The sequence below is a fragment of the Salmo salar genome, chromosome 22 (genome assembly GCF_965601325.2).
Source record: "Salmo salar chromosome 22, fSalSal1, whole genome shotgun sequence".
NCBI lineage: Eukaryota > Metazoa > Chordata > Actinopteri > Salmoniformes > Salmonidae > Salmo > Salmo salar.
In genome coordinates this window covers 25,711,936-25,733,284 of record NC_138312.1, presented here as the reverse complement: position 1 = coordinate 25,733,284, position 21,349 = coordinate 25,711,936, and the positions used below count along the sequence as shown (strand labels likewise).

The 21,349-nt window shown below is 42.1% G+C and overlaps 1 protein-coding gene across 1 annotated transcript in view; it reads left to right on the top strand.

The window, feature by feature from the left end:
- LOC106582977 (rho guanine nucleotide exchange factor 10-like protein) overlaps window positions 1-20,260 on the top strand; it is a 140,841-nt gene extending 120,581 nt beyond the window's left edge. Inside the window, 4 exon segments of the mRNA XM_082967444.1 lie at window positions 7,732-7,903; window positions 17,858-17,980; window positions 18,068-18,255; window positions 18,257-20,260. Of these exon segments, the coding sequence (XP_082823570.1) occupies window positions 7,732-7,903; window positions 17,858-17,980; window positions 18,068-18,255; window positions 18,257-18,613 (840 nt within the window). The 3' untranslated portion in view covers window positions 18,614-20,260.
- Window positions 20,261-21,349: the final 1,089 nt, after the last annotated feature.

Genomic DNA, 21,349 nt, shown 5'->3' with positions numbered 1-21,349 from the left:
ACCCTTACCACCTGGGGGCGGCCTGTCAGGAAGTCCAGGATCCAGTTGCAGAGGGAGGTGTTTAGTCCCAGGGTCCTTAGCTTAGTGATGAGCTTTGTGGGCACTATGGTGTTGAACTTTGAGCTGTAGTCAATGAACAGCATTCTCACATAGGTGTTCCTTTTGTCCAGGTGAGAAAGGGTGGTGTGCAGTGAGATTGAGATTGCATAATCTGTGGATCTGTTGGGGCAGTATGTGAATTGGAGTGGGTCTCGGGTGTCCGGGAATCATTTAGGCAGGTACAGCATTCTCACATAGGTGTTCCTTTTTTCCAGGTGGGAAAGGACAGTGTGGAGTGCAATTGAGATTGCTCTCAGTGTAATGCAGGGCTAATGAGCTGTTCAGGCGGTGGGACTTTAGTGATACTTTAGTGCTGGGGCTTTAGCCAGCAGTGCTTCTCTCCTCTGCTGATGAAGGACGTCGGGTGGTGCTGCTGTTTATGTGACAGCAGTGCTGGGTGGTAGGGGCATATTACCTCTGTCACGCTTTGCTTCCACTCTCGTGGTTGTAAGCAATGCAGAACTCAGCTCCCTAATACCACGGTGTCAATTGGGTGAGCAGTTGTTGCCTTCACTCTATTTGATGGTGAGGAAAGAGTGCTCCACTACATGTTCAGCATCACCATCCATTTTAGAAGAGACCTTAGTGCCAAATATATGCTCTGATAGGCTGATGGACACTCCAGGCAGTATCCAATGTTGTCAAGACTGGCAGTCATGCAGCCCTGTAAACAAATATCACTTCCACTAACCTCTTCAATTAAATTACCCTACCAGTCAATTAATTATTACTGTGGCTATGGCATTGGGCTCCCGAGTGGCGCAGCGGTCTAAGGCACTGCATCTCAGTGCTTGAGGCGTCACTACAGACACCCTGGTTTGAATCCAGGCTGTATCGCAACCGGCCGTAATTGGGAGTCCCATAGGGTGGCACACAATTGGTACAGCGTCGTCTGGGTTTGGCCGGTGTAGGCTGTTATTGTGAATAAGAATTTGTTCTTAACTGACTTGCCTAGTTAAATAAAGGTTACATTTAATTTTAAGTTTTGTGTTTGGCCTCACCAATGTACAGGGACAGATCAAATTTAAAGCAGCCAGATAATGACATATTCAGTGAAACATATGCTAGACAAGGTGTCATGATGACAAGGTGTCAGTTAATGATTAGTCTGTTAATTATGAATAAGTCTGTTTATGCCAAAATCACTGATTAAACCCCCCTCATAATTTCTCACGTTTCACTGACATTGTTAATGCTCTTTACATTTTGTACAAGTTTGAACTTGGTCTGTAATTAGATCTTAAATTCTTTGAAATAAGGCTTCTTGAATTGAAATCTCTATCAGAAAAAAAAACATTTGGTACCACTTTATTTGTATAGTCCATCCGGAGAAAACAAAACGTGTTTAAAATGTAGATGCTCTACAGATTATCAGTTATAGTTCAACTAACAATCTACCAACCCTTGCCCTAACCTTAACCTTAACCCTTGTCCTAACCCTAAACTTAACCCTAACCCTGTTCTTTTCTTTTTCTAAACCTAACCCAAACATATTTTTTTGTGGTTGCACTTGAAAAATGGGAGAGATGCAGTATCCTCTCCTCCCAAACAGAGCAGAGCATGCACCTACTGCTGTGGAGTCAATTAAAAGAGAAAACACATCAAAGGGTTCTCTTCTCTCCCCACTCTCAAACAAAGGAGGTCCCTCTGGCAAGAGCACACAAACAGGTGGAAATCCCTGTCCGCTGGTGCCTCGCGCTCTCTCTCTTTCTCTCTCTCTCACACTCACACTCTCTCACTCTCACTGTCTCGCTCTCTTTCTGACTAATCTCTTAGCCCCTGACTCTTAAACCAAGAGGACCTGGGAGATGATGCCAGAGCCAGCCCCTGTCATGGTGCAGACCTCGGGGGTAGCATGCCTAGCCATGATAAGGCGCGTTGCTCTTCCTCAGCGACTCATTCAGTTAAAAAAAGTTTTTATTTAACTACGCAAGTCACTTAAGAACAAATTCTTATTTACAATGACAGCCTACCCCAGACGACGCTGGGACAATTTTGCGCCGCCCTATGGGACTCCCAATCACCGTCGGATATGATACAGCCTGGATTCAAACCAGGGACTGTAGTGACGCCTCTTGCACTGAGATGCAGTGCCTTAGACCGCTGTGCCACTTGGGAGCCCGAGTTTGTGCCTGAAAAGCCTTCTCTTTTCCTGTGGTCTTGAGAAGTTGGAGGGTGGGAGGATGTTGTATACTGACACAGTAGAAAAGATGCCCCAGTCTGTGAATCATTGATGCAGTTAATTACAAGCTCAAGAGAGACACACTATGGCCTTCTGAGAAAGCAGGTTTGGTAATCTCCAGTCATCTGGCCTACTTGGGTTTTGTGGAAAAGATTTAAAGAGGGCTACATTCAGATGTTCTATTGGTCTTTTCTAATCAAGTACTTCAAACAATGTGTAGGCAGGTTGCTTAGGATTCAAGCCTTCTCAAACAGCCTAATTCATACTCTTAACCTCTTGGGGCTAGGTGGGACGCTAGCGTCCCCCCCGTGGTGCACTCCATCAACAGCAGGTAAATTTCAAGAGCGGCAAATTTGAATCCAAATAAATGTCAAAATTCAAATTTTTCAAAAATACAACTATTTTACACCATTTGAAAGATAAACATCTCCTTAATCTAACCACGTTTTACGATTTCAAAAAGGTTTTACGGCGAAAGCATAAATTTAGAGTATGTTAGGACAGTACATTTACAAGAGTTGTGTGTAATGTTTTGTCAAGTCAAAGACAGGGTCACCAAAACCATAAAACCAGCTAAAATGATGCACTAACCTTTTACAATCTCCATCAGATGACACTCCTAGGACATTATGTTAGACAATGCATGCATTTTTAGTTCTATCAAGTTCATATTTATATCCAAAAACAGTGTTTTACTATGGCATTGATGTTGAGGAAATCGTTTCCCTCCAATAACCGGCAGTCAAGTCAGCGTAACAAATTAAATAATTAAAATTAGAAAACATTGGTAAAATATTATATTGTCATTTAAAGAATTATAGATTTACATCTCTTGAACGCAATCAACTTGCCAGATTTAAAAATAACCTTACTGGGAAATCACACTTTGCAATAATCTGAGCACTGCGCCCAGAAAAATACGCGTTGCGATACAGACTAGACGTCATGTTGGGGAGATCTAAAATCGAAAATACTATGTAAATAATCCATTACCTTTGATTCTCTTCATCAGATGTCACATCCAGGTATCACAGGTCCATAACGAATGTAGTTTTGTTCAAAAAAGCTCATCATTTATGTCCAAAAATCTCCGTCTCGTTAGCACATGATGTAAGCCAGCCGGACTTCTCGTCATGAACGAGAAATATATTTCCGTTCGTTCAAACATGTCAAACGTTGTATAGCATAAATCATTAGGGCCTTTTTTAACCAGAACATGAATAATATTCAAGGTGGACGAATGCATACTCTTTTATAACGTATTGGAACGAGGGTACCCAACATGAACTCGCGCGCCAGGTGTCTAATGGGACATCATCGTTCCATGGCTCTTGTTCGGTCAGATCTCCCTCCAGAAGACTCAAAACACTTTGTAAAGGCTGGTGACATCTAGTGGAAGCAATAGGAAGTGCCAAAATATTCCTAAACCCCTGTGTTTTTCAATGGGATAGGTTTAAAGTCAATACAACACATCAGGTATCCACTTCCTGTCAGAAAATGTCTCAGGGTTTTGCCTGCCAAATGAGTTCTGTTATACTCACAGACACCATTCAAACAGTTTTGGAAACTTTAGAGTGTTTTCTATCCATATATAATAAGTATATGCATATTCTAGTTACTGGGTAGGATTAGTAACCAGATTAAATCGGGTAAAAAAATGTTATCCAGACGTGCAAATGCTGCCCCCTAGACCCAACAGGTTAAAGGAGGCGCTCCCACAATAATGTGGTTTGTACCGCATGCAAGGTAAATTATTGGATTTTTCACATACCACACTAAGACGTTATCCCATTCCACTACCTTTTCAAGCTATTTTTTATTAAATGAAAGCATGCTTTGCTTTTATACTTACAAGACCATCAGGCTTGATTGAGTGAGCTGTTTTGTCTCGTAGTAATGTGGTGCCTGCCTGTATTTCCTTTAACCTTTATTTTAGCAATAGAAATCAAATCACATTTTATTTGTCACATGCTTTGTAAAAAACAATTGTGACTGACAGTGAAATGCTATTTGGTTAACTACTTAGCAGTCTTATGGCATTGGGGTAGAAGCTGTTCAGGGTCTTGTTGGTTCAAGACTTGATGCATCAGTACCGTTTGCCGTGCGGTAGCAGTGAAAACAATCTATGACTTGGGTCTTTGACAATTTTTAGGGCCTTTCTGACATTGCCTGGTATAGAGGTCCTGGATACAATACGTCATTGAGAAAATGTTTTATTTTCATAATAAAATATGTTTTTTGGTCAGTAGGTGCCCAACATAACAAAAGGTGGTGGTGTGTTACTCAGATAGATAAAGCCTGTCTGTATTCCTGATTTCTGTAACCGTTAGCGTATCTGTGTAATATTGACATACGCTCAGAATATGCAAACATGGTCCTGTTTAATCAATTGCTGTGGTGATCAAAAGACAGTTCATTACTTCTGCCAAATGAATATGTAGCTTAAAGTTATGTTTGTATTTGTATTTATTTTTGCAATAAAGATTGTGATACTACAATTTCCAATAAGCTTATATCTAAAAATACATACAGCCTAAAGATGTGGGGCTAATATATACACACATCATTTTAATAGCAGGACACTGTAAAATCCATTATCTCTCTGAAGAGTATGAATTAGTGGTGTCTGAAAAATTCTATAATTTACCTTGTATGCGGTACAAATCACATTATTGTGGGAGCACCTCCTCTAAAAGTATGAATTAGGCTATTTGAGACGGTTTGAATCCTATGAAACCTGCCTAAACATTGTTTGAAGTATAATAGACCAACATAGCTACTGTAGTACTGTAGGACAAAGCTGTGTGCTGGAAAACCTTGGTAGAGCAAGGGTGGAGTAGACATTGTGGTGCTCATGTGAATTTCCATTCTTTTCAGCCTAATTATCACTTAAAGGTGCAATATGCAGAAATCGCTCTGCCATTTCCTGGTTGCTAAAATTCTAATAGTTTGCCTAATTTCAGTTTATGTGACAAAACAAGCAAGCGCAAAGAATCATTGTACCATCTAAACCACTGTGAAATATTTGTTAATTAACAAAAAATAGAGTATTTTCAGCTGTTTGAAGCTGGTGCACAGAACCGAAAGTAAAAGACGTAAAAACACAACTTAAGAACGGGAAGCATAGAAATAGGGCACATTGAACAGATCTACCGCTTGTTAGACTTGCTTTCAATGAGAATGACAGATCTATAACTCACAATTCTATGTGAACTTGGTCAGGTCGCCCAAAAAGTTACATATTTAAGATTTAAAACAGTTTTTTGTTTTTAATCTGTATGGTTTTTACACAGGAAGGTGATTATGCCACATTATTATACAACACTATTAAATACAAATCTTGGAGAGGGGTTCTTATGTCATTGATCCACAGTACTTTCTTTAGTGTGCACATTTGTGTGCGTGCTTCTGTGTGGGTGAGTTTTTATGTGCATGCATACGTTTAATAAAGTCATATCTATGATATTATAACTTCATTATGGATAAAATGTCTATATACAGGTCCATAAAATAGTGATGTGCAAAGCAATGGTAAATAAGCAATTACAGACAGTAAAGTAAATTACAGACAGACAGTAAAGTCACACTTTATATGGTCATTTGTTTTGATAGCCAGAATGCAATATACCGGTATTATACCGGTATTATACCGGTATTATAAATGTCCAGATTTCTCTCACTGTACATGCTTCCACATTGGAAGCATGTACAGTGAGGGGAAAAAAGTATTTGATCCCCTGCTGATTTAGTAAGTTTGCCCACTGACAAAGAAATGGTCAGTCTATAATTTTAATGGTTCGTTTATTTGAACAGTGAGAGACAGAATAACAACAAAAAAATCCTGAAAAACGCATGTCAAAATTGTTATAAATTGATTTGCATTTTAATGAGGGAAATAAGTATTTGACCCCTCTGCAAAACATGACTTATTACTTGGTGGCAAAACCCTTGTTGGCAATCACAGAGGTCAGACGTTTCTTGTAGTTGGCCACCAGGTTTGCACACATATCAGGAGGGATTTTGTCCCACTCCTGTTTGCAGATCTTCTCCATGTCATTAAGATTTCGAGGCTGACGTTTGGCAACTCGAACCTTCAGCTCCCTCCACAGATTTTCTATGGGATTAAGGTCTGGAGACTGGCTAGGCCACTCCAGGACCTTAATGTGCTTCTTCTTGAGCCACTCCTTTGTTGCCTTGGCCGTGTGTTTTGGGTCATTGTCATGCTGGAATACCCATCCACGACCCATTTTCAATGCCCTGGCTGAGGATTTGATGGGTCATGGCCCCGTCCATCGTCCCTTTGATGCGGTGAAGTTGTCCTGTCCCCTTAGCAGAAAAACACCCCCAAAGCATAATGTTTCCACCTCCATGTTTGAAGGCGGGGATGGTGTTCTTGGGGTCATAGGCAGCATTCTTCCTCCTCCAAACACGGCGAGTTGAGTTGATGCCAAAGAGCTCCATTTTGGTCTCATCTGACCACAACACTTTCACCCAGTTGTCCTCTGAATCATTCAGATGTTCATTGGCAAACTTCAGACAGTGCTTTCTTGAGCAGGGGGACCTTGCGGGCGCTGCAGGATTTCAGTCCTTCACGGCGTAGTGTCTTACCAATTGTTTTCTTGGTGACTATGGTCCCAGCTGCCTTGAGATCATTGACAAGATCCTCCCGTGTAGTTCTGGGCTGATTCCTCACTGTTCTCATGATCATTGCAACTCCACGAGGTGGTAAGACACTACACCGTGAAGGACTGAAATCCTGCAGCGCCCGCAAGGTCTCCCTGCTCAAGAAAGCACATATACATGCCTGTCTGAAGTTTGCCAGTGAACATCTGAATGATTCAGAGGACAACTGGGTGAAAGTGTTGTGGTCAGAATGCAATAGAACAGATTTTTGTCAAATCACGTGATGTTATCTGGGTTAGCTTTCTCTGCTATCAGATATAAGGGTCATGTGACGAACTGCTGAGGTACAGTGAGGGAAAAAAATATTTGATCCCCTGCTGATTTTGTACGTTTGCCCACTGACAAAGAAATGATCAGTCTATAATTTTAATGGTAGGTTTATTTGAACAGTGAGAGACAATAACAAAACAATCCAGAAAAACGCATGTCAAAAATTTTTAACATTTATTTGCATTTTAATGAGGGAAATAAGTATTTGACCCCCTCTCAATCAGAAAGATTTCAGGATCTCTACATGTAAAATTAATTGTATTCATAAAAAACTCAGATGTACAGTATATCTAATTTAAAATACCAATGTAAACCGGGTCTAACGGTGGCCATACTGTTTGGTCATTGATTTGTATCTACATGTTCTGTGTGTAAGCATTTGGTTGCCAGCTCTAGGCCTATTTTAAGTCCCATCTCTACTATGGTTTCCATGGTGATGTTATTCACTGCTTCCATAGTGATGTTATTCACAGCTTCCCCCCTTCCCTCTCTTCCAGAGGTTTGAGGTGCACCCAGACCCCATGGTGAGCGTGGCCCATATGGTGCGGGCTGGGGGAGGAGTTTGGATGGCCTTTAGTGAGGGCTCTTCTATTCGCCTGTTCCACACTGAGACACTGGAGCATCTGCAGGAAATCAACATCTCCACGCGAGTATCTTTGCACAACCCAGGTACAGTACAGAACGCCCACCCTCAGGTTGGCATAGGGATTCATCTTGACCTTCTAATTCCAGGGACCAACATTTTCCTTCTGTTATTACAGTAGAGCCCAATGTCGCACTCTCTAACACTCCTGCCCTTAAGTCAGGTGTTGTATGACACAACGTCAACTCCACAAGTCTTTGCTATTTTTCTATCACAATCAAATCTGTCTTCAAGCACATGCAAATGCATGAGCCTAACCTGTTGTATTAGTGGGGTTAGGAGGAAAACATATGGCATACATTAGTCTGTTTTTGGGGCCCTCATTGTACAAGAGCAATGAGAGGGCACCAATTAAGTCACGCCGACGATGCGCTCCTCACTGGACAGGTATCTTGTCTTGCTGGAGCTAGCTGCTCCTTGGGTCCTGTGCTCCAGGGATTGACCTGAATAAGTAGCCTCCAGAACCTGAGAAGCCCTAATGAAGCTGTAGGGTAAGAGGCTGGAATTAATAAAAGGAGTAGAGTCATGAAGGCGCTGTTAAAATGCTGCCAGGCAAAGTTTTTCATTGCAGGAGTTGCCATGGAAACACTTGTTTTTCCTTTAACATCCCTGCAACGCTGGTATTGTGCCAGTTTTTCCCCCTTCTTTCTATTGGCGTCTCTCCATTTTCTTCTCTCCTCTCTCACTTTCTCTCTTCTCACCTTATCTTTCTCCCTTTCATTTTGTACTGCCACATCTCTTTTCTTCTCACCCGTATTTGCTGTCTTCATCTCACCCTCATTTTACCTCTCACTAAATCCCCTTTAGGATGATGTATACATTCTCCTCACCCTCCACCTTCCTACCTTCATGATACATTATATATACTGTATATCAGCCAACCCAGGTATTTCCATGGGAGAGTCAGGATAAACACGCAGCAGACACAGAAAAGAGTATGTCTGAGGGTAGTCATTCCACACATTGTCATATTGATTCAATCTCAGCCCAGGGACCTATGGCCCAGGGAGTCATTACATCCTGATTAACCTGGTGCCTCAACTCTCACACTGATTCTGAGGCTTATTTTGAGCTGATTCAGTGTAGCCTGTGCTCCCTTTCCCCTAATGCTGTCTGAATGTATTCAAATGTGCCTCCTTCCACCATGCATCTCAGCCCAGACAGAGTTTGATATTCTCCAGGTCAAAAGGACTGAGCATCAGAGTCGGACAAAACTAAAATGAGAAAAAGGCAGTGCACCAAATCAAGCTTCAGCAGCCAGACAAAGATAATTACTGTCAAGGGTTCCACTGTTGTAGCCCTTTCTCATGAAATGGATGGAGAAGGAAATAATAATAAAAAGAGTCATGTTTCAGAAAGCCCAAGCTTTTTTTTCTCAGATCAAAATGTTTTTTTGTTAGACCCTTGTAGAAGACATTCCTATCGGTCCAGATGTCTAGACTTTAGATAGTTCGGTGATCCTGAGGTCATTTCCTCCCTACTCCAGCACTTCCTGATGAAATATGCAGCATGTATGAGAATGAGAGAGGGTGGCAGGTTGGCCTCAGGGAAAGTTGGGAGACAGGGTGCAAGGGGGGTTAGGGGGGCTAGGATGAGGGGTGGCTAGAGGGGTCCTCAGGGCCTGAGAGAGAAAATGCTCCAGCTTCTCTTCTGCTGTGCTCATGGGTAAAGGAGCACCTGGTTTTTCTGGATACACTGAGTGCACATGAAACATGGAATATTGATTGAGTTATTACAGATCAATGCTCTTCCATTTCCACCGGCCTCTCTATTAATAGATAATTCATTCATGAATGATCTTTTCCCAAAATCCTCACCCTTTAACCTTTTATACTCGTGGGAATTGGCCTATATCGATGTGGCTAAATTGAAATGTTTCTTACAGAAGAAACATGGAAAGCATATGCATAACCATAGTAGCAATTGAAAGGGAACAGCTTGGAGATAATGGGAAAATTATTAGACCAAAGGTGAGGACACAACAGTTCACTTGACACAACACTGAATCCAAACATTACACTGATGATTTTATGAGCATTTTACATGTACTTCCTTTTTTGCCGCATTTGTTGATACCGAAATCTGAAAATACTCTGGTTGCATTCATTAACATGATAATAAGTACACTGCTCAAAAAAATAAAGGGAACACTTAAACAACACAATGTAACTCCAAGTCAATCACACTTCTGTGAAATCAAACTGTCCACTTAGGAAGCAACACTGATTGACAATACATTTCACATGCTGTTGTGCAAATGGAATAGACAACAGGTGGAAATTATAGGCAATTAGCAAGACACCCCCAATAAAGAAGTGGTTCTGCAGGTGGGGACCACAGACCACTTCTCAGTTCCTATGCTTCCTGGCTGATGTTTTGAATGCTGGCGGTGCTTTCACTCTAGTGGTAGCATGAGACGGAGTCTACAACCCACACAAGTGGCTCATGTAGTGCAGCTCATCCAGGATGGCACATCAATGCGAGCTGTGGCAGGAAGGTTTGCTGTGTCTGTCAGCGTAGTGTCCAGAGCATGGAGGCACTACCAGGAGACAGGCCAGTACATCAGGAGACATGGAGGAGGCCGTAGGAGGGCAACAACCCAGCAGCAGGACCGCTACCTCCGCCTTTGTGCAAGGAGGAGCAGGAGGAGTACTGCCAGAGCCCTGCAAAATGACCTCCAGCAGGCCACAAATGTGCATGTGTTTGCTCAAACGGTCAGAAACAGACTCCATGAGGGTGGTATGAGGGCCCGACGTCCACAGGTGGGGGTTGTGCTTACAGCCCAACACCGTGCAGGACGTTTGGCCTTCCCTGTAGCTCAGTTGGTAGAGCATGGGGTTTGCAACGCATGGTGTTTGCAACGCCAGGGTTGTGGGTTCGATTCCCATGGGGGCCAGCACAGGGAGAAAAAAACATGTATGAAATGTATGCATTCACTACTGTAAGTCGCTCTGGATAAGAGTGTCTGCTAAATGACTAAAATGTAAAAATTTGCCAGAGAACACCAAGATTGGCAAATTCGCCACTGGCGAATTTGTGCTCTTCACAGATGAAGCAGGTTCACACTGAGCACATGTGACAGATGTGACAGAGTCTGGAGATGCCGTGGAGAACGTTCTGCTGCCTGCAACATCCTCCAGCATGACCGGTTTGGCGGTGGGTCAGTCATGGTGTGGGGTGGCATTTCTTTGGGGGGCCGCACAGCCCTCCATGTGCTCGCCAGAGGTAGCCTGACTGCCATTAGGTACCGAGATGAGATCCTCAGACCCCTTGTGAGACCATATGAGGGTGCGGTTGGCCCTGGGTTCCTCCTAATGCAAGACAATCCTAGACCTCATATGGCTGGAGTGTGTCAGCAGTTCCTGCAAGAGGAAGGCATTGATGCTATGGACTGGCCCGCCCGTTCCCCAGACCTGAATCCAATTGAGCACATCTGGGACATCATGTCTCGCTCCATCCACCAATGCCACGTTGCACCACAGACTGTCCAGGAGTTGGCGGATGCTTTAGTCCAGGTCTGGGAGGAGATCCCTTAGGAGACCATCCGCCACCTCATCAGGAGCATGCCCAGACGTTGTAGGGAGGTCATACAGGCACATGGAGGCCACACACACTACTGAGCCTCATTTTGACTTGTTTTAATGACATTACATCAAAATTGGATCAGCCTGTAGTGTGGTTTTCCACTTTAATTTTGAGTGTGACTCCAAATCCAGACCTCCATGTGTTGATACATTGGATTTCCATTGATTATTTTTGTGTGATTTTGTTGTCAGCACATTCAACTATGTAAAGAAAAAAGTAATTAATAAGATTATTTCTTTCACTAGGATGTGTTGTTTAAGTGTTCCCCGTATATTTAGGATAATGTTTTATAGCGTTGTAAATTTCGATTTTAAAATCATCTAATGTTAAAAAAAAAATGATACTGTATATTTCACGTGATCACACAGGTCACACAGAGGGCCAGAGACGAATGTGACCGACCGGCTCGATTCGGTCTTTTGTAGCAACATTTTTAATTGTGTTTTTTACATTGGATAAAAGTAAAGACCTTAAAAAAAAGTAAATGCTCTAGAAAATGGTATTTCATACACTACAGTTGGGGAACAATGGGAAAGTATTTCTGCTTTGAAATTTGATAAACTTGTGGCCCCACTTTTTTTGGTACACCTACTGGAGAGGTTTTCTTTGTCTACACCCATTCAGCATCGTTTACACCCTCTTAAGCCTTAGCCCACCCATCTCTTTAAGGATTCACATGAGGCTAAACAGAGTGAGTACGATATTGTACTAAACAGCCAAAGATTTCAAGACTAAAGGCTGGTTTATGCTACATCTATCGACATGTCTGCATACAGTTGTCACAGTGACATCATGAACATTCTATTGTCTTCCGACATCAAATTTGTCGTTATGAAAAAGTACAAATACAAAAACGACAGGCTGCATGACATCAGCAGCATGGTGTTCCAAAATAGCACAGCTGGTGTATTTTCACACCAGTAAACCCATCCATTTAAACATTATAGTATATATGTCAATCTAGCAAACTAGGCAACTAAAAGTGACTTTCTAAACAATGTTTTGGTTTGTTTTCTAGCTTGTTAAGTTTAATATTATATATATTTTTTGTACTTTAACCCCTTTTTCTCCCCAATTGGTAGTTCCCAGGGTATTTACAAACAGCACAATTGGTAGTTACCAGGGTTTTTACAAACAGCACAGGAATGAAATCAACAACATGTGTTGACCACATCTTTACTAATGCTGCAGAAATTTGCTTTAAAGCAATATCCAAATCCATTGGATGTAGTGATCACAATATAATAGCCATATCTAGGAAAACCAAAGTTCCACAGGCTGGGCCTAAAATAGTGTATAAGAGGTCATACTTAGGTCAGCTTATTCCAGTTACTAATAAGCACGCACCCATTAAGAAAATTACTGTAAAGACTGTTAAATCCCCTTGGATTGATGAGGAATTGAAAAATGTTATGGTTGAGAGGGAAACTATACTATGAAACAAAGATAAAGTATATAAAGAATGATAGTAAAAAGCTTTGGAGCACCATAAATAACATTTTGGGGAAAAAAGCCAACTCGGATCCATTGATATTGCCAACTACTTTAATGACTTTTTCATTGGCAAGATAAACAAACTTACTGTAGGGATAACATGCCAGCAACAAACGCTGACACTACACATCCAAGTCTATCTGACCAAATTATGAAAGACAAGAATTGTACTTTTGAATTCCGTAAAGTCAGTGTGGAAGAGGTGAAAAACGTATTGTTGTCTATCAACAATGACAAGCCACCGGGGTCTGACAACCTTAATGGAAAATTACTGAGGATAATAGTGGACGATATTGCCTCTCCTATTTGCCACATCTTTGATTTAAGCCTACCAGAAAGTGTGTGCCCTCAGCTTCCCTCCATGCCTAAAGTCATTCCGCTACCCAAGAATAGTAACGTCCCCTTTACTGGCTCAAATAGCCGACCAATCATCCTGTTACCAACCCTTAGTAAACTTCTGGAAAAAATTGTGTTTGACCAGATACAATGCTATTCCACAGTAAACAAATTGACAACAGACTTTCAGCACGCATATAGAGGACACTCAACAAGCACAGCACTTACACAAATGACTGATGATTGGCTGAGAGAAATTGATGATAAAATGATTGTGGGGCTGTCTTGTTAGACTTCAGTGCAGCTTTTGACATTATCGATCATAGTCTGCTGCTGGAAAAACTGATGTGTTATGGCTTCACTCCCCTGCTATAATGTGGATAAAGAGTTACTTGTCTAACAGAACACAGAGGGTGTTCTTTAATGGAAGCCTCTCAAACATAATCCAGGTAGAAGCAGGAATTCCCCATGGTAGCTGTTTAGGCCCCTTGCTTTTTTCAATCTGTACTAATGATATGCCACTGGCTATGAGTAAGGCCAGTGTGTCTATGTATGTGGATGACTCAACACTATACATGTCAGCTATTACAGTGACTGAAATGACTGCAATACTTAACAAAGAGCTGCAGTTAGTTTTGGAATGGGTAGCAAGGAATAAGTTAGTCCTAAATATTTTGAAATCTAAAAGCATTGTATTTGGGACAAATCATTCACTAAATGCTAAACCTCAACTACATATTGTAATGAATAATGTGGAAATTGAGCAAGGTGAGGTGACTAAACTGCTTGGAGTTACCCTGGATTGTAAACTGTCATGGTCAAAACATATTGATACAACAGTAGTTAAGATGGGGAGAAGTCTGTCCATAATAAAGTGTTGCTCTTCATTCTTAACAACACTAACAATAAGGCAGGTCCTACATGCCATGTTTTTGTCGCACCTGGACTACTGTTCAGTATTGTGGTCTGGGACCACAAAGAGGGACTTGGGAAAATTGCTGTTGGCTCAGAACAGGGCAGCAAGGTTGGCCCTTAAAAGTACACAGAGAGCTAACATTAATGACATGCATGTCAATCTCTCATGGCTCAAAATGGAAGAGATTGACATCATCAGAACTTGTTTTCGTAAGAGGTGTTGACAAGCTGAAGGTACCGAGCTGTCTGTTAGGGATAGCCCCCTTTTAAATGTTTTGTTTGTTGCCTAAACGACATACCCAAATCTAACTGCCTGTAGCTCAGGCCCTGAAGCAAGGATATGCATATTCTTGGTACCATTTGAAAGGAAACACTTTGAAGTTTGTGGAAATGTGAATTGAATGTTGGAGAATACATCACAATAGATCTGGTAGAAGAAAATACGCTATCTTTGAAATGGAAGAGAAAGGTCCCGGTTCTAGCCATCAGTCTGGTTGTAATTCAGATAGTGTCCACAAGATGACAGCAGTGTATGTGCAAAGTTTTGGACGGATAACTTGAAGTATGAGTGAACTACAATACTTTTAGTGTGAAGTCCACAGGTACATTTGGGCAAATCGTGAAGGAGACATTCGCATTCATATTACATTTTCCTGCAAGAATATCGTCAAATCTGTATACTTGGACTTTGATTCAGCTTTCCAAGTATGAGTAGCCAGATTATAAATTCAACATTTGCAAAACAACCAGTTTTCATAACTTCATAACTCTGAATACTCTTATAATTTGTGTCCAAAATGAAAAGACATGCTGTCGCACAAGGTTAGTAGCTACATTTTACAACATATACCTGGTTTCCGGATACTGCCGTAAAGCCCAGCTCATTGGCTATCTAGCTTGCTTTGTTTGACCCCGATTGGTGCTTATTTGACAAAGATACAGTCATTCAAGGGATGACCGCCAGCGTCATCATTGTGCCATTAAGGCGTCGCTCTCTTAACAAATTTGGTGTCCCTAATGATATAGTGAAGTCTTGTTACGTTCTAGGATCTCTGAGGTATACATACAAACGTGATTTGACTCGTTGAAACAACGTTTAAGGTGAGATTTTCACAGATTCCTTTCTTTGCAAATTGAACGAGTGGATATACAAAATCAATCGTGCATGCTATATGGACCTTTTTAGGATATGAAAAATTGTCTTATCTAACAAAACAACACTTGTTATCTCTGGGACCCTTTGGATGATAAATCAGAGTAAGATTTCAGAATGTAAGTACACATTTCATATTCAGAGGTGAATTTATCAAACCTATCAGGTGAAAAAAAGTGTTTTTTTGGCGCTCTCCTCAAACAGTAGCATTGCATTTTTTTCCGCAGTAATAGCTACTGTAAATTGGACAGTGTGGTTATATTAACGAAATGTAATCTTTCAGCCGATATAAGACACTTGTATGTACCGACATTTGTTTCTCTAAAATCTGCGATCTGAACATGAGGCTCTGCATGATTTACAACTGTCCTGTTGACGGGACGCCGATCCTTAAGAAGTTTAAAATACTTGCACACAGCTCGGACACCCATGCATATCACACAAGCCATGCCACCAGAGGACAGGGGTGATGAGCTGCCAGGACTTACTGTGGGTGAGGTGTCGGACAGCAGAGTTTTGAACCATTGAGTTGATACCGGAGAGCAGTGAGTTGCAGTGGTCAAGATGGGAGGAGAAGAATACATGTATGAGGGTTTCAGGAACAGGATGGGAGAGGGAGGACCTGACTTTGGCAATGTTGCGGAGGTGAAGAATGAGGATTTGACAGTCTGTCTTATGTGGTGATCAAAGGAGAGGGTGGAGTCCAGGATGACGCCATGGTTGCGTGCGTGGGGGGAGGGAGGGAGAGACAGTGGTATCATCAATGGTGAGGGTGAGGTTGCCAGCTTTGGTGAAGGTGGATTTGGTGCCTATGAGGAGGAGTTCCGTTTTATCACTGTTGAGCTTGAGGAAGTTTTGTTGCATCCATGTTTTTATTGCAGAGAGGCAGGATTTAATGTGTTTAGAAGTATGTTGAAAAGGGATTTGGTGCTGAGGTAGATCTGGGTGTTATCGGCATAGCAGTGGAATTTAAGGTAGAAGTGACAGAGGATCTGACCAAGGGCGAGGATGAAGAGTAAGGGGCCCAGCACAGAGCCCTGGGGGACACCCTGTGTAACTGCAGCTGAGGTGTGGCCATTGAGGGAGATGTAGTGGATCAGGTATGCGAGGTATGATTGTAGCCAGGAGAGTACAGTGCCTTCAACGCTCAGACCCTCAAGCCTAGTGAGGGGATCTGATGGCTCACTGTGCCAAAAGCGGTACCCAGGTCGAGGAGAATCAGGATGTTGAGGGCACCAGCTTCAGCAGAGGTGAGGTCATTGACAACTTTGAGGAGTGTAGTTTAAGTACTGTGGAGGGGATGGAAACCAGACTGCAGGGGCTCGATTATAACAATAATTAGGTGGGTGCTTACATTTGTCCTATTTCACACATGCACAAGTTCAGTGGTGGAAAAAGTATTCAATTGTCATACTTCAGTAAAAGTAAAGACACCATAATAGGAAATTGCTCAAGTAAAAGTCACACAGTAAAATACTACTTGAGTAAAAGTTTTGGTTTTAAATATACTTAAGTATCAAAAGTAAAAGTAAAAGTATAAATCATTTCACTAACCAGATGGCACCATTTTCTTGTTTTTTAAATTTACGGATAGCCAGGGGCACACTCCAACACAGACATAATTTACAAACGAAGCATTTGTGTTTAGTAAGTCTGCCAGATAAGAGGCAGTAGGGATGACCAAGGATGTTCTCTTGATGTGTGTGACTTGGACCATTTTCCTGTCCTGCTAAGCATTTAATGGAGTACTTTTGGTTGTCAGGGAAAATGTATGGAGTTAAAAATACATTATTTTCTTTAGGAATGTAGGGAAATATAAGTAAAAGTTGTCAAATACATAGTAAAGTAAAGACCAAAAAACTACTTAATTAGTACTTTTACTTAAGAACTTTACACCACTGCAAATGATTATAAAACACTTTTGCATATCCCATTCCCCCTGAGACACCCTTGGAGAGTGGGGTTAAGAGCCTTGCTGAAGGGCACACTGACAGATGTTTCACCTACTCTGGGATTTGAACCAGCAACCTTTCAATTACTGGACCAATGCTCCTAACCACTAGGCTACTTGCACCCATATATAGGTTGCTGATTAGTAGGTGGGTTTGTAATTGGGAGGCAACAGTCCATTCCAGAGTCTTGGCAAGGAAGGGGAGGTTGGAAATGAAGTGTGTAATGCAGTGAGTGTACCAGACCATATTTATCAAGAATATCAACATGAGGGGGACAGGTAACCTAGCAGTTAGTGCATTGGGCCAGTAACTGAAAGGTTGCTAGTTCGAATACCCGAGCCAACAATGTGAAAAGTCTGTCGGTGTGCCCTTGAGCAAGGCACTTAATGCTAATTTGCTCCAGGGGTGCTATACTTCTATGGCTGACCTTGTAAAACAACACATTTCACTACACCTATCCGGTGTATGTGACAATAAAACATATTTTTACAATGTTAAGACAGTACTTAACAAAACCCCCATGTTTCCCTATTCCTATGTTGTAGGCCAGAAGAGCATGCGTGTCACCAGCCTGCTCATCTACCAGGGGCTGCTGTGGGTGGGCACTGTTCAGGGAATCATCATCACTCTGCCCGTGCCCAAACTGGAGGGCATCCCCAAAATAACAGGTACAGATGACGGAGGAGGATACCTAGTTGCTTCTGGGGGTATGTATGTCACCATTGTTCTTTTCTGGTTGTATCTCTGTCCTGCAGGAAAGGGGATGACCTCTCTGAATGCCCACTGTGGTCCGGTGGACTTCCTGGTGGCCACGTCCAGCACCCTGTCCCCAGAGCTACTGAAGAGGGATTCTGTGGCGGACGGACCTGACTCTGCCTGCGGAGAGGAGGACCGCAGTGACTCCTCCTCCCAGGAGTCTCTGTCGCAATCAGGCTCCTCCCAGGGGGAGGGGGGGGGGCAAGGGGCGGGGTGTGCTGCTACAGTACAGGTTGCGCTCCACTTCGGGGTTGCCAGGGCGACCTCTAACGGCGGGGGGCGATGAAGCATCGGACTCCTCCCTGGAGTCTTTGGAGCACAGCCTGGAGGACGGCTTAATCTATGAGTTCAGTGACGACCCAGAGTTGTGGGTGCGGGGACGCCCCTGTGAGTGGGACAGGGGGCGCAGGGACAGAGTGACCTCGGCAGCGGTCATATCTGGGGGCAGGGGCTTCCACAGACTGAGGGAAGGGACAACGGAGCAGGCAGGGGTGGAGTCTTCAGAAACCACCCTGATGGTATGGCAACTACCACTGACAGTGTGATCTGGGTATCAACATTCAGGCAGTGTAGAGGGGAGAAGCAGATCTTTGCCCCAGCCCTGAATCCTCTCCATCCCGTAATTCCAGGAACATGAACCATGTGAAAAAGGACATTAGTGCTGGCACAGAGCACAAGGCCAGTTGATGACTCTTTGTGTTAGGGAGCTCCTGCATGCTCCATCTGAGCATGGGGCACTGCCATCCCATTGGTGGATCTGGATGGCCCTGCTTACTCATTCTCAGCCACAGGCCCAGAGCCTTTCTCGTGACAGCTTAAACTGGTCCTCTCCCCTCCTTACAAAAATGGATATGCCGAAATCAAGCATCATCAGAGCTGACAGTGCTTGCCTCACACACAGATTTCTCTCCCATGGTTGACAGCCTTCCTTTGTGAGTAAGAATGGACCACATTCCTTTGAGAGTGACACTTTGTTGAATCTACCATGCTGCAGTGCCGAAGATGGACCTCTTTTATCTGATCCTTTGGGAGAGAAGCCATCTGTTTAGGACTGAGAAAAGCTGAGAAACTACTGTAGGTGTACAAAGTACTTCACTGTTATTTAGTTCTATTAGTTCAGCAAACCTCAAGCACTCCCTGGCAATGTGAAATATGTGAAATGTCTGTCAATGTGTCACAAGTGAATCTGTGCTTTTAGAAAAATGAAAGCGTGTTGGACGCTGACTGTGAGTCCTTAATCGCCTGATTTTTTTTCCTGCTGCATAAATAGATAGGTTATCTGAGATATGAGAGGGAATAGAAGGCAATGTCTTTGATGTGTCCTGGTCTATCAGAGTTTAGTAGTTTTACATTTAAATGTTCCCACTTCTATTACTACAAAGTACAAAATGCACACCATACATGTTTCTTGTGGATGACGATGATATTGTCAATTTTAAGTCAGTTAAAGCAAATACATATCCACACCAGCATGATAATATGCAACAAACTTCATTTAACCTATGTTACACATCAAAAGGCCTACTGAATTAACTACAAAAGACAACGGCTACAACTAGACGCCATTAGTGGCTGTGTGGAGGCACCTAAAAGGGAGAATGCTTTGTATGGGTTTTTGTGGCAATTTAACACACACAAACCTTTGATAAATCTATCCCCTAGTGTCCTTAAGCATTTTTATCTCCTTTCGTTCACTCCCTGTTTGAAGCCATTGCCATCGGTGGTTTGGTGTGCTAACAGAGACATAGTAATCTCCTGCCCTGTTTCTGTTTCTATTCTATTCTGCTACAATGGAAATGGCCTACCTTTGACAATGTCTTTGAAAAGAGTTGATTGACAAATTAATTCAGATGTTTGGCTATGAATGCATGGTGTTGAAGACTTAGTGTTATTTTGAGTTTCCTATGCTGCTGGATGAAAATGATGGTTGATTCCATATTTTTTCACCACTTCTATAGAATCTGTTGTATTATTCCCCTTACATCTCCGTACCCGCGTTCTCTTTTTCATCCCAGTAGAAGGTCATGCTTTCTATGGTTCTGAAACATTATTTTATTTTACTTCGTCTCCCCGGCATTAATATACAGTTTCTTTGTTTAACAGGTCAAGGTCAACAGAAAACATAACTCAGTACAGTGTTGCGTTGTTTCTATCAAAATGTACAGTGCACATGATAAAAGCTGTTGAAAGCCTACTGTACAAGACTTGATTAGTGTTCCTATGATAATACTATTCTACAACACTATTCTGGAGGTCACCCACATGTCAAGGTTATTTGGATGTAGCCAGAGTGTATGATTGAGTAACCTTTATGTAGTATACATCATTGGCGGTCGGTGCTGTTTAAGATGAGGGAGGCCAATCTTTTTTTTTTAAATGAGAATGGCCTTATTTCTATTACAGCATATTGGATGATTGTCATTCACATTCCATTCACCCAGCTAGCTCAATGTAACATCGATAGGTTTAGGCTACTACATGATACTCAAATTTTCCCTATACCCATCATGAGGTTACAACCTAGCTTCCAAATTAAAGTTTACGACGTAGGTGAACAGGTGGAGAGAGAAATGACATATTCAATATCGCCTTGCAGAATCTTGCCTGCATCTAGTTGATCTAGGGTGTAATCATTAGTCCATCAGTTGCAAATGAGAGTTTCTATTGGACAAATTCAGGTATGTTTATCCCTGTTTCATTCTGTTTGCTTCCATTTAAGTTTTTCAACAGAATCGGCAGAATGAATACACCCCTGACCACCGCAAACACAGTTGACTTTCATAGCAGCCACATACAAACAGCATGATCATTTGCTTGTTGTATAATTCCTTCTCGCATCTACAGTACGCATTCTCATCATCTTATACTTTCCCTTTCTCTTGTGGGATTCATATCTTAATGTGTATCTTAATGTGTGTCCGTCCTCTCATCCTTTCCCATCATTTTAGCCTCAATATTATTTTATCTATTCACACTCATAAATGGAGATTGTCTATTATAACTTTACACTCATACTAACCATGCTGTCTGTTCCTATAAAACTGATTTTGCAGCTACTAGAAGCTACCCATACTTTGACTCTCATTCACATAATTGAAAATAATGTGCCCTTATAATACTATAGACTTTGACACCCCTGTGGTAGAGAAAGAGGCTTATGATAAGTCACTCGGTTTAACTTTTGAACATGATGAAATAATGTGAATCAGTTGTATATGTGGATAGAGTGAGCAGTTTAACATTAGATGTACAGTATAATGTTAAGTTACATTGCACATATA